The sequence below is a fragment of the Girardinichthys multiradiatus genome, chromosome 23 (genome assembly GCF_021462225.1).
Source record: "Girardinichthys multiradiatus isolate DD_20200921_A chromosome 23, DD_fGirMul_XY1, whole genome shotgun sequence".
Lineage (NCBI taxonomy): Eukaryota > Metazoa > Chordata > Actinopteri > Cyprinodontiformes > Goodeidae > Girardinichthys > Girardinichthys multiradiatus.
Genome location: NC_061815.1, coordinates 30,073,896 through 30,086,851, shown reverse-complemented (window position 1 = coordinate 30,086,851; position 12,956 = coordinate 30,073,896). Strand labels below are relative to the sequence as shown.

The 12,956-nt window shown below is 38.0% G+C and overlaps 1 protein-coding gene across 1 annotated transcript in view; it reads right to left on the bottom strand.

Annotated features, from left to right (window-relative positions):
- The window catches only part of zgc:152774 (uncharacterized protein LOC553526 homolog), a 36,999-nt gene extending 27,737 nt beyond the window's left edge, over nt 1-9,262 (bottom strand). Inside the window, exons 1-6 of the mRNA XM_047352831.1 lie at nt 9,181-9,262; nt 8,988-9,060; nt 4,118-4,250; nt 3,696-3,916; nt 2,279-2,426; nt 1,535-1,688 (exon numbers count right to left, since the gene is read on the bottom strand). Coding sequence (XP_047208787.1) covers nt 1,535-1,688; nt 2,279-2,426; nt 3,696-3,916; nt 4,118-4,250; nt 8,988-9,060; nt 9,181-9,219 — 768 coding nt within the window. The 5' untranslated portion in view covers nt 9,220-9,262. The remainder of the gene's footprint in view (nt 1-1,534; nt 1,689-2,278; nt 2,427-3,695; nt 3,917-4,117; nt 4,251-8,987; nt 9,061-9,180) is intronic.
- Between the last annotated feature and the right edge of the window lie 3,694 nt (nt 9,263-12,956).

Here is a 12,956-nt window from a genome sequence, read left to right as displayed (position 1 = left end):
ACAATAATCCAAGCTCATACAGACTTATCCAATGTGACTTGCAGCTGTAGGTGGCTCTACAAAGTAATGACTTTAGGGAGGGTGAACAGTTATGCACGCAGACATTTTCTAATATTTTGTCAATAAAAAAGTACATCTTTGAAACTGTAGGCATGTTCTGTAAATGAAATGGCGCAAACTCTCAAACAATCCATTTAAATTCCAGGTTGTGAGGCAACAACACATGAAAAATGCCAAGGGTGGTGAGTACTTCCGCAGTATGTATTGACTTAAAGAGATACCTAAGTTGACAAGCTAACCAGCTTGGCTAGAGTTGTGTACATGAGGTGACATTTTGTTGATCATATAATCTAAAGACAGTGCTGCAAGCCAAGAGAGCAAGCTGAAGAGCTAGTTAAAGTTAGTTATGCAGCAACTAAGAGAATAGCAACCCTCTAGCGGCTGTAATTTCACACCCCTAAAATTTCCCTGACTTCCGTTTTTGAGAAGGAAAGAACCTGCCTACTTCAGTGCGAAAACATGAGTAACTAAACACAGCTGAACAGGGACGGGTTCAGTGCTACCTAGCAACGAGCGCTATTTTTGTGAAGACCAGAACATTCGGAAGCAAGATGAGGAAGTGCAGCACACTGCTTCTAAAATATCTCCAGCAAGAACCTAACGCTCTCTGAATATGATTTAAAATACAAGCTAAGCAGCAGCCATCTCCTTTCCCTTCAGTGCAGTTATTGTTTTGATCTTCTAGGTCTGTGACTTCACTTCATATTTGACGTTATTTCAGAAATTAACTGAGCTGAAACAGGAAATTGCTGTGGCAGAAGCCAATGGATCTTTTCAGTCAGTATATACATCATCTTTACACCCTTTGTGTGCTGTGGCAAATGCTCACACAGCTAATAGACATGCATGCTTCTCAAACTCTGGGTCTTCTCAAACTTTTCTCAGTTTAGCTAAAAGTTGCCACTAAACTTAACGATAAGTTCAGAACAAACAATTTTTGGTGAAAAATGGCCATAGAAATGGCTAACATTTATTCAAAAATTCCCTATTACAATTACCGTACCAATGCAGACAGATGTGATCCAATTTAACCCAGTAATATTATATTCTTTATGACAGCTGAAGAGAAAATAGATCCAAATATTTACCTGAAATGTTAAAAATCTAAAGAATGCTGAAAGAGACTCAGGTTAAGGACAGTTTTAGGTTAAAAATGCTGCTTAACTACTTTGTTCTTCAACAGGCAGTTGAGCTGACTGACTCATTTCAGGTAACTACTGTTTTTGGTCAAAAAGGTTAGCAAGGTTAGTTAAGCTACACGCAGTACTGTTCTTGAGCTCTTCTCAGTTCGATGCAAAGCTATTGTTGTGCCACACATGCAATGGGTTTCACAGATGTACAACTGTCAGTTTTGTTCTGAAATTACTCTTAGTGTGCTCACACTATTGTAAAATAAACACCCACAATTCTCCAACAACTGCTTAAAACAAGTAAATGGCTGTATTTGTGTTAAAATGTGTTTTTACTGACTCACCCTTAGGCTGTAATACATGTCGGGGATGTTCTGCTCAGGTCTCAGGGATGCACTGTTCCTCAGGCCCTGCTTCAGCTCTTCAAGGTGAATCTCAGGCAAACGAAAGTCAGTTGAATCACTGTCAAAGTCAATCTCGGTCTTACCATCTCTGGCTCTTCAGGAACAAAAAGAAAAATAACAATTAAGCCCGTTTCCCAGCTCTGAAGCTACTTTAAAGAAGTGTCACATATTTAAATTTAATGTAAAGCTCAGACAATAGAAAAACCATGTTTGGATTACAGTGAGATTTTACCTTAAACCCCCTCTAAAGGCCACATGGGCCCATCTATCTAATCTGTGGTGCTACACTTTTGAGGACACAGTGATTATGATTGGTGCATCAAGGAGGAAGTGAAAATAACCATGACAAACTTGAACAAATGGTTTGATTACAAATTTTCAACATGTCCACAGGAAAGAAACAGCTTGTCTCCTTGTGACCCAGTAAATTGAGGTTTGTGATAAAATGTGTCATCACCTGATTTGCCTAAACCTTGATTAAGCAGACATGTCTATAAAAATCTGCTTCTGCACGTATCTGTGATTGAATCCTCATTATTCAAACTACAATGCATTTAAACTAGATTTGAAACAAAGATACAGCACTCAAGTGAACCTAAATCAAAGAAGCAATTATTATATTCTATGACAATACAAATATATGTCTAAAAACAAACAAAAAAAAAACAACAATTTTTTTCTGACCTGCGGATATTCCATATCAGTATCTTGGTGCCTTTTTTAGAAAGAATGGAGTCGAAGTGTGTGAGTATCTCCTCCTGGGACTTGATGATGGAGTGGTGAAGGATGGCTGCCAGACTGGCCTCTGAGTCTTCAGTCACAACCAGAGACCATAACGCTGAATTAAGGTCAGATCTTGTATCATAGCATACACCTAGACAGTGACGGCTTTTGACAAACTGGAATTAAAATGGATTGTTTGAGTTTCCACTATTCTATTTACATAACATGCCTACAACTTTAACGATGTTTTTTTGTGAAGCAAACAACAAATAGGACAAAATAATAGAAAACCTCAGCTTGCATAACGATTTTTTGCTTGTGAACAGCAATCTTCACACAGATTTCCAATTGGATTGAGGTGTGGACTTTGACTAGGCCACTCCAACACATTTAAATGTCAGTCAGTCAGTCATTTTCTACTGCTTCTTCCATAGTGGGTCGCGGGGACATTAAATGTTTGCCCTTGAGTTGCTTTAGCAGTATGCTTCAGGTCATTGTCCTGCTGGTGGGTGAAGTTCCGTCCCAGTCTCTGATGTGAAACTCTGCAACACCTTCAGGGTTATCTTTGGTCTCTGTGCTGCCTCTCTGATTAATGGCCTCCTTGCCTGGTCTGTGGGGTTTGGTAGGCTGTCTTCTCTTGGCAGGATTGTTGTGGTACCATCTGCTTTCCGTTCAAAGATGATGAATTTGATGGTGCTCCGGGGGAAACATACATTCGAACTTGTACTTCTCAACAACTTTGTCCCTGACTTGTTTGGAGAGCACCTTGATCTTCAAGGTGTGCTGCCTCTTGCTTAGTGGTATTGCAGCCTCTGGGGTCTTTCAGAAAAGGTGTGTTTATACTGTAAGATCATGTGACACTTATATTGAACACAGGTGGACCTCATTTTACTAGTTATGTGATTTTTGAAGGTAATTGGTTGCACCAGAACTTTTTAGGGGCTTCATACATATACACATGCCAATTGTCAGTTATTTTCTTTTTTTATTATTTTTTTATTTATATTTTTTTCTTTTCACTTTACCAACGTAGACTATTTTGTGCAGATTCATCCCATAACATTTAAATTACAGGTTGCAATTTAGCAAAATCGATAAAAAGCCAAGGGGGGTGAATACTACTTAAATATAATGAGTATTCAAGTACTTACACCTTGGAGTTGAACAATATGCACATAATTATGAAATGGTCAAATTCTCATTTGCCTAATAAAGGTGCACACAGTGTATTTCATTAGAGCACCACACATTTATATGTAGGATGGGTCCAGAGTGGTATTTATGCAAGAACCATCACCGTACCTAAATTACAAATAAATCTCACACACACTGATGCTAATCCTCACACAGAAACATATAGTGTGTTTAAAAAGGATATTGGTCTGCTGGTTGAAAGGCACTATAGGAACAATGACTGCCTGGGCTTTGATGTTTTGCAAATAGGTCTGAGAGAGCAGTCCCACAGTCTGACAGCCGCCATTTTTGGTGAAGATGAGCGCATCACGGCCCAGACGCATGGAGCCGGACTTGAAGCCGTTGCCATACAAGCCGATGGCCTGCTGACTGGCCTTACCTGAGCCCTTTTCTGTGAAGCCAAAGCTGGAATAAAATTGGAGGAAAACAGTGATGACATACTGATATTTGTCTCCCTATTAGATAATTTTAACCAGGTTGAATGAACTACCTCTAGTAATCAGTAATCGATTCATTTTTTTTTTTTGGTTTTTAATACAATTTTAGAGATACGCTGAATTCTTGTGTTTTCCACATAAACCTCCTGTTTAAATGTTTGTGACTTACCTGAGCATCTTATGCAGCTTGTTAGGTGTCATCCCGCTGCCATTATCAGTGAATGTCAGACAAAGCTGATCGTCGATTTTAACCACATCTAACCAGATCTGTCTGGCGCACACACCTGGGTCTGATGCATTGTCTGGAGGATGAAAAGGGAAAAATGTTAGAAACGTTAGGAAGACAGAAGGACACAGGAAGGGGGTACTGAGAATGCAGAGAAATGACTGATTAAAGAGTAACTCATCATCTGGATGCTGACAAAGAAACACATTTTTGCAACAGATAAGTTGTTCAGCAGTTCAAGGACACAATGTTTATCTGAAAAAAGCTGCAAGACATAACCAAATGGAGATCCTATGGAGGTCGCACTTGGAAAACTACCTTTTAAACCACTCATTCATTCATCTTCTATACCGCTTATTCCATAGTGGGTCACACTGGAGCTGGAGCCTATCTCCAGGAGTCTACAGGCGAGAAGCAAGGTAGAACCTAGACATGTAGCCAATCCATCGCAGGGCTCCCTTTTAAACCAGGGGTCCCCAGTTAAAATAGCTGGAGGTCCACTACTTCCCTGATCCAAACACTGGGGTCCGAACATTTTAAATAAAGAGACAAAAAACTTTTTTTTTCATATTTATTTAACATTTAATTAACACTAGAGTTTTTTTTTAAAATACTGATGAAGTATTCATATGCAAATGAAATCATATGGTGAACAAAAAAGAGCAATCCAATTTAAGTACCAATATTAAACACACTCTGAATGGCTCAGTCGAGCTGGGTCTGTGCAACTTGGTATAATTCTGCTCTCCTTGTTGTGCTGGTGACAGGCCAGGCAATTTGCTTAACCTTTTCCTTAAGTTGTTGTTCTCAAAATCTACTGTATACTCGTATGCTCACTGTTGTGCTGTAAGAGCCCGTATACTTCTGTCCATTCATCTCTAAGATAAATAATATTTACCAGCAAAAAGTAAATCATAGTTATTTTTGGTCCAAACAACTCTCCCAAACAGGGATCAGAGGAGGAATCAATATAAACTGTTTGTAATATGTAATAACAATTTTTATTTTACTATTCATTATACTTACATTTAAGGGTGTAAGAGCAATTTCATAATTATTTGCCTCTCTAATTTGTCATAATGCTTAACTACAAAGAGAAATAAACTGAAGTAGAGATACGCAATCAGACAGCAACCAAAACTGAGAGCTCCAGCCAATTTTCTGTCTATAATTTGTTTACGTTTAGTAAAAACTTGAAAAAGGTTAAGGGCATATGCTTTGATGCATAATTGAAAATAACAACATAATTCATTCATTTGGTGTTGGATTCAAAATTTCCACCTCCATCAAAAAACCTGCAGCATTTATTAAATGATTAGGTAGGACTTAAAAGAAAAGTAGAAATTGGTATATTAGCTGGGGAAAAGGCTGATGGACTACCTCTAACATGCAACAATTAGTTACATGCGGGCAATATAGTTTGTTTACTTGCATCAAACGAAAGGAGGCGGTGACAAAACGGCAACCCAAAGGTACAAAAGCGGATACAAACTGGTGAGCGAGCAAACTGACCCAGAACCTCTGTAGTCTATTTAACCCAGTGATTCAAGAACATTATGTGATAACTGGTTTACATGCAAACCAGTTCTAATTAAACGCTATTCTTTTACCAGCACTTTTTTGAAGGATTTTTCAAGTAAGGTTCTGTTGTAAGGTTATAAGCAATCAATATCTTACCTGCAGTCAATAATTCTAATATAGTAGCTTCACTTTGTATAAATCCAGATTAGCTGGTCCTGAAGGGCCTAAAGTGACAAAGACCAAAGCAAACTTCTACATCCTTAAGAAATCCTTAATCTTAAAAATCTCAAAGCTTTTGGTGCAAACTATAGTTTATGAACCTTTAAGTTATTGTCACATTTCTATTGAATTAGTATTTACAGAGATACATATGAATATTTACCCAGGAAATGGACTTAAGAGGTGGTGCGCCACCAGTGATCTTCCTGTGTGAAAAACTGAGATCTTAAGTTACTACCCAACAGAGTAGAGAGGTACCATAAAAAAATCAATAAAACATTCACTTAAACCAAAATGTTTTTGATTTTTCTATTACTTTTGTAAGTATTGAAATGCTTAACATTCCCTTCATAGTATATACACTGTATTGCCAAAACTACTTGTATGTCTACTTTTACATGTACATGAACTTTGATGACATCCTATTCTTAATCTAAAAGGTCCAATTTGTTGATGGACCCACCGTTGCCAGCAATAGCAACTTTAACTGTTCTGTAAACATCTTCCACAAGGTTTACGAGTGTGTTCACAGTTAGATGAGAAAACCAGAGTTGTAGTCAGCTTTAATTAACCCCAAAGGTGCTCAAGAAGGTTGAGGTCTGGACTGTGCAGGGTGTGATTGTAACACCAGAATTCGTTCATTGGCTGGTATGACCCATTACTTTTGGCAGTGAAGTGTATTTCACACAGTAACATCCTTAGTGGTTTACCACCTCTTAGGTCCACTTCTTGTCTAAATAACCATACATGGGAAATAACGGTCCAATGCAAATGTGACAATGACTCAAATGTTCATAAAATAGCACTCGCAGATTTTTTAGAGTCTGAAGTTGTGCTGGTGAGAAAAAACGTTTTTTGCTTTGTTCTTGGCCCCTCTCAGACTAGCTTCAGCCTCTTGGTTAAACTAATCTGGATTTATGCTGCAGGTAAGATATTAGCTGCTTATAACCATTTTTCAGAGCCTTACTGCAAAAATCACAAATAAGCAAGTCCTTAAAAATTATGGCTTATGGATCGATACAATAGAATAAAGCACTTTGACGGTTTTGGGATTGGAGTTGTTTTAAGACAGTAGAAGTTTGCTTTGATTTTGGCTCCACCCGGACAAGTTACCGGCTCTAGTCTCAGGGAACAACTAATCTGGATTTATACTAAATCAAGACAGCAAGAGAGGAGTCTACCCTAGCCCCTTAAGTCTTTTGCTTTTTGGCACAGTATGGCACATTTAGGCTCCATCTACAAAAGAGGAGATTTCTTGTGTTTTGTACTTGCAAACTGTAATAAACTTTTTTTTTACATGTCTAAAATGGCTTGATTTTAAATTGGTTTTTTTTATATTACCCACATTTATTTTTACCCCAATTCTAATAAAACAACAAGAAACTGCTAAGTTTAACTCCAACTAGAGGATATTTACTGACCACCAGCATTACAGGGTGCAATAACTCCAGTTTGATTTGTCTAAATTGCACAAATGACCCCTCATTTTCATCTGCAGAGCCAGCAGAACCAAATTATATTCAACACATCCATATCAGTCCCACCAATTAAAACTGTAGCAGGACGAAGGCATGTGACTCAGACTTGGTGAATTTTATCAATCAACTCCTTGTAACCAGGTCAGAACAAAGGAAACTGGCTGAGAAAAAACTTGCAAGGCACACTGGGAGATGTAGTTGTTTGTTCGGTACATGTGGTTTTATCTCTGTGGATTTAAGACTTGGGGTGGGGGTGGGGGGCAATGGCTGTTGCAGCAAGAAGGTTTGACTTCAATTTGACTCCCGGCTGGGGGTCTTTTTGCATGCCGTTTGCATGTTCTCCCCGTGCATGTGTGGGTTCTAGCTGGGTACTCCAGCTTCCTCCCACAGTTCAAAAACATGACTGTTAGGTTAATTGGTCTTAATAAATTCCCCTTCGGTGTGAATGGGTGTATGCGTGGTTGTTTGTCCTGTGTGTGTCTGTGTTGCCCTGCGATGGACTGGCGACCGGTCCAGGGTGTACCCCGCCTCTCGCCCATAGACTGCTGGAGATAGGCACCATGCTGGTTGTGTGTGTATAAGTCTCGGGGTGAACAGCTAAGACCAAGATTTACAGTGAAGGCATTTTGTGAAGTTTGTTTGCTTTCCGATTCAACTGCCTTGTTTGGTGTTCCGAGAAATGGTTTATATCATCTTTTAGCCGAGATTCTGAAGTTTTTGTGCATACCACACGTCTATGCTTACCTAAGGGACCGTACAGTAATGAAAGTAGAAAATAAAAGTTTGATTCCTCCACTGGTACTGGGGTTAGGGCTTAACTAGGTAAGATACTAACAGCTAATAACCTCTTAACAGAATCTCAATTCAGAAATTATGAACTAACTCTTTAAAGATGCACATATATAGTGGGAGATTTTCAAGGAGATTTTAGTATTCAAGGTCAACTGTTTTCTGAGCAGTTGAAGGCAGTTTATGTGACAAATATTTACCAACGTGAACACACCTGGACTGCAGAGGGTTCAACATTATGACACTTAATCTAAAACCATCATTTAGTCTCCAAACAGACAATACATAATTTGACCCCAACACACAGCAGTGATGTGAAATGCACTGATGCAATTACAGGTCTCAACTGCAGCCCTGCCACAGTTCCTGCTTAAAAACCCTGCAGCCAAATAATGGCGGTTCGGTCTGAACCAATGAGAGCACACAGAGTGGAGCTATGACAGCTCAGAGAGACACTATAAAGTCACACTGCAGCCCAACAGTAGCGTCTATATTTAAAACGTCTGACAGACTAACAGGGAAATGTGCAGAAAATATTCCCACAGCAAGACACGTTTAAAGAATTTAAACTACTTTGAATGCAGACAGATTTACAGACATAAAAAAAAAAGCCTGCTTAGACTGATAAAGTCTGGAGTTTTTAAGAGGAAGTCGCTCCATTGTAGCACAAAGTTAGTGAAACAGCTTTCAGTGCGACGGCGGAAGAGACCAAAATGAAACCGCGAAAGGTTGCAAGAGCACAATAATAGAGTGCAGGTGCGCTGTCCTATGCAAAGTTTCCATGTAATCGTGTCATTGCAGTTTACCTATTAACTCTGCCACCGCGCTGAACGGCCAGGTATGACTCGTGGAGTTGCTGTTAAGGAAGGAAGGGCTCATCTGGGGAAAAATATAATAATCAATCAGTTACGCTTTCTTCATCTGTTGTTTTTAAATAAAAGTTGTTGTTTTGTTTTTTTTTTTGGCAGAAAATCAGGTTTATATATTTGAAATACTTACGGAACTAAGGCGAATCCCCTGCTCGCTTAACCTCGCCATGTTTTCTCTGTGATAATATTGCCTCTGAGAGCAGGTACGTAACTTCACACTGCAGAGCAGTGGGTGCGTCCTTTGAGTCGCAGACAGAGGAAGTGCTGCATTAATCGACTTTAAATTGAGTCATGACACACCGTCCATGTCCTGAAGCATCTTTTTGGTGTATGCACGGAAAAATCAACTAGTTGATTTTTTTTTTTTTTTTTTGCATGTTAGGGCATGAAGGTGGTTTGATTTATTTTCCTATCTATTTCAAAGTGAATCTGAAAGTTACATGTAGTAGGATATCAAAAAAAAACAAACAAACCACAAAACCGATAAAAGTATAATGCTTAGCCTACAGGATAAAAATGAAACAATATTCTAATTTAACAAATACAGTTTTAGAAAATAATAAAGTAAAATCGAGAATAACCCAACTGGACTACGCAACAGAGGTCCAAAATAAAATAAAAAGCAATTACCAACTTTTTATGTTAGTCAAACAATAAGACACACACTGCTTTATGTTTGGTTATAATATGACCTGACTCAAACTATAAGTAATGTGTTAGTACAACAGAACAAGAGATGGATAATTTTTAACTAATGGAAAATAAAAAATACAAAGTGTGATAGACACGAAGTGATATATTTCAAACATTTATTTCTGTTTATTGTAAGTGCTTTACATCCTCCACAAGGAGGGTAGGCCACAAAATGCCATTGCTAAAGAAGCTGGTTGTTCACAGAGAGCAATATCCAATCATATTAATAGAAAGTTAAGTGGAAGGATGGTAGACAAACTTACACAATCAATAGGGATAACCCTATTGATTGTAAGGCAAAGCCCATTCAAGAGTTTGGGAGAGATTGACAAGGTATGGACTGCAGGTGGAACTGAAATATTAAAATGAATTTATTTTCCATTATATTATATACTTTTTAAATTCACTTGTATGTTTCAGTAATAGTACAGTGGAGTAAAGGTGTTATGAGTTAGAGGTATAACAAAGAAAACCTCCACATAGTGTGCATAAGATGATGTAGGTGGCTAAAGGTCAGCCTGAGCCAAGACTTAGCTAAACATGCTGAGAATTAAGAGAAAAGAAAGACAAGAAGCAAATAAACTGATGAAAAATTATTTTAAATGAGATTCCTGTCCCTGGGATAATCCTGCTTGGGCAGAAGGAACCAAGGTGCGGTTTGGAAATGATATTTGTCAACTTCATTCTATAGGAAATATTCTAATGTGCAACATAATAAATGAGCCACAAATGGAAAAGCTTTTACATACCTTAAAGCACCCTAAAGGTGTCCAAGGTGCGGCCCTCTTGCCATTTGTGGCCCTCTGAAAAATAGTGGGTGGTTCTCAAACATAACAGCAAATGGAGCTGATCCAGATGGACCCTTTTTGTAATTTTTTTCATGATGAGGTTTTCAATGACGAATTTATATCTTCCTAAATAAAAAATGATAGGTGTAACACAATGTAATTTTCTTTAATTAGGCATGTTTTTTTGCTTTAATTTTCATCCATTCATCCATTATTGATTTCTAACTTTAGTCTTATTTCCAAGCTGCCTTTTCTCAGTAAATTGCCTGAAAATTTGTGGAAATCCAGGTCAGATCCTGTTTGGGTAGGTTACAGATCCTCTACCCTTTTCAGTCTGGCTTTCTAAAGCAGCACTCCACTGAGACTGCTTTGGTAAAAGTTGATAATTATCTTTTATTGGCTGCTGATCCAGAAAAATGTTCTGTAGCTCCTACTTGATCTCAGCACCGGCTTGGATACTGTTGAGCACACAACTTTGTTAAATAGGGTGAATGTTCTGATTGGTATTTCTGGCTTTGCTTTGGACTAGTTCTCCTTTTATCTATCTGATAGGACATTCTGCATCAAGACAGACAAGTTCTCCTCATACTCTGGGTTTCTCAAGGGTCAGTTCTGGGTCCATTATTATTATTTTTTTACATTGTTTCTTTAGCTAGCTTCATTCTGTATTTTGTTGGTGATCATCTATGCAAATGACATCCAATTGTATGTATCTTTTAAACCGCAGCAGCTGGATAGGCTGTCCACCCTTGTCTTGTGTGCATCCCTGATCAGTGACTGACTCTCCAGCAATGCTCTGGTTTTAAACACAATCAAGACAAAGACCTTGATAATCTCTCCTAGTCAAGCAGACAGTTGCCTCTTTTTTGCCCATCAACCAAATCCAATGTAAAAAATCTAGAAATTACATTTGACTTCTCACCCAAGCAGATCTAGAGAACATTATTCATGCATTTGTGTCATTGCATTTAGACTACTGTTTTACTGGTCAGGACAGATCATCAGTTTCATGCCAAACGTGTTACCAAACACTCTCATGCCAAACCCGTCTTATATTCTCTACAATGGCTCGTGTTTTCCCGTCAGAATGCTTCAGAAAGTTCCCAAGTTAGATTTACTTTCAGAGGATGCCTTTCCTGTTACAACGTTAATACAAAAACATTTGTGCTGAAAGGTTGATCAGAAAGTTGAATTTATCTAAGACCACAAGCTTTTGTATGTCTGTTTTTCTCTTTCTTCGTTTGTCTTGGCTTGTGCAAACACTCGGATGTTTTGGAAACCTGCCACACACCTCAGTGACAAGTTATACCATTTAACATGCTACCTGTTCCTGGTTCAGTCATTGTCAATTTGTCAGTTGTCATCAATCAGTCTGTCTAATCACCTGTGTCTTTGTCATTTTGTAACTTCTAGAAACCCGTCTGATTTAACTGGTCAGCTACTGAAAGATTTGTCCGGATAACTAAACACTTTTAAATGTTGTTATCACCGCAAACACAGATAAAACACACAAAACAATGAGTTTGGTGTTTTAATGTGAAAAAAGTGGAAAGTTCAAGGGGTTTGAATATTTTCAGGTGTTTGTAGGGATGAAATGACAATGCATGGAGAGAAATGAGGTTATAATTTGGCAAGGAGGTGAAATTGACCCTCTCAATACATCAATCTCTAGGGATGAATATTAAAAGTCAGCAATGTCACCTATTCTAATAATGAATGTTGAAAAGACCTAGGTCCAAAGCCTGGTTAGGCTTTTCTTTACATTAGAAAGATTCTGGTTTTGTCAATTTTAACGTTATGTGCTGTGTATATATGTGTGAGGAAGTGATAATACCAAATTTTTATTTATCCATTTGTGATCATGCTTTCTGCTACAAATACATAAATTTTTTTCATGGTTACACTTTAAAAATTGTCCATACATCTAAGTATCAGCTGACCTGATCCTGTAAGCTGATCCATCAGCTGGAATACAAACAAATAAGCAACTTTATGGATACAGAGTATTATACTTTTCACGTCTAAGAAAATGTAAGATAGAAATAAGAGAAAGGACGTGTCGATTTGGATTTCTGTGCTTGAGTTCCATGCATTCAACCTCTAAAGGTGTTTGGGAACTGCACTTAGCTCAGTTTAACTGGTGCTTGTAATGTTTTTTCTTAGAATTACATCCTACCTGAGTCTGTAGCTGATTTTAGAGATAACTGCTTGAACTATAATCCAATTTAGCTGAGAGCAAAACACATTTCTGCTTGACTTTAATGTAACAAATCTAGAAACTGAATTAACTAGAAACTCTACTCAAGCTGAGAAGAATGTATTCAGTCAGGTGTAACAATTTTCCCTGTAATTTACTCATAAACAGAGTTATCTTTTTCCTGGTAGAACAGTGTCAACAACAATACTGCAACCATTTGTCCATCCG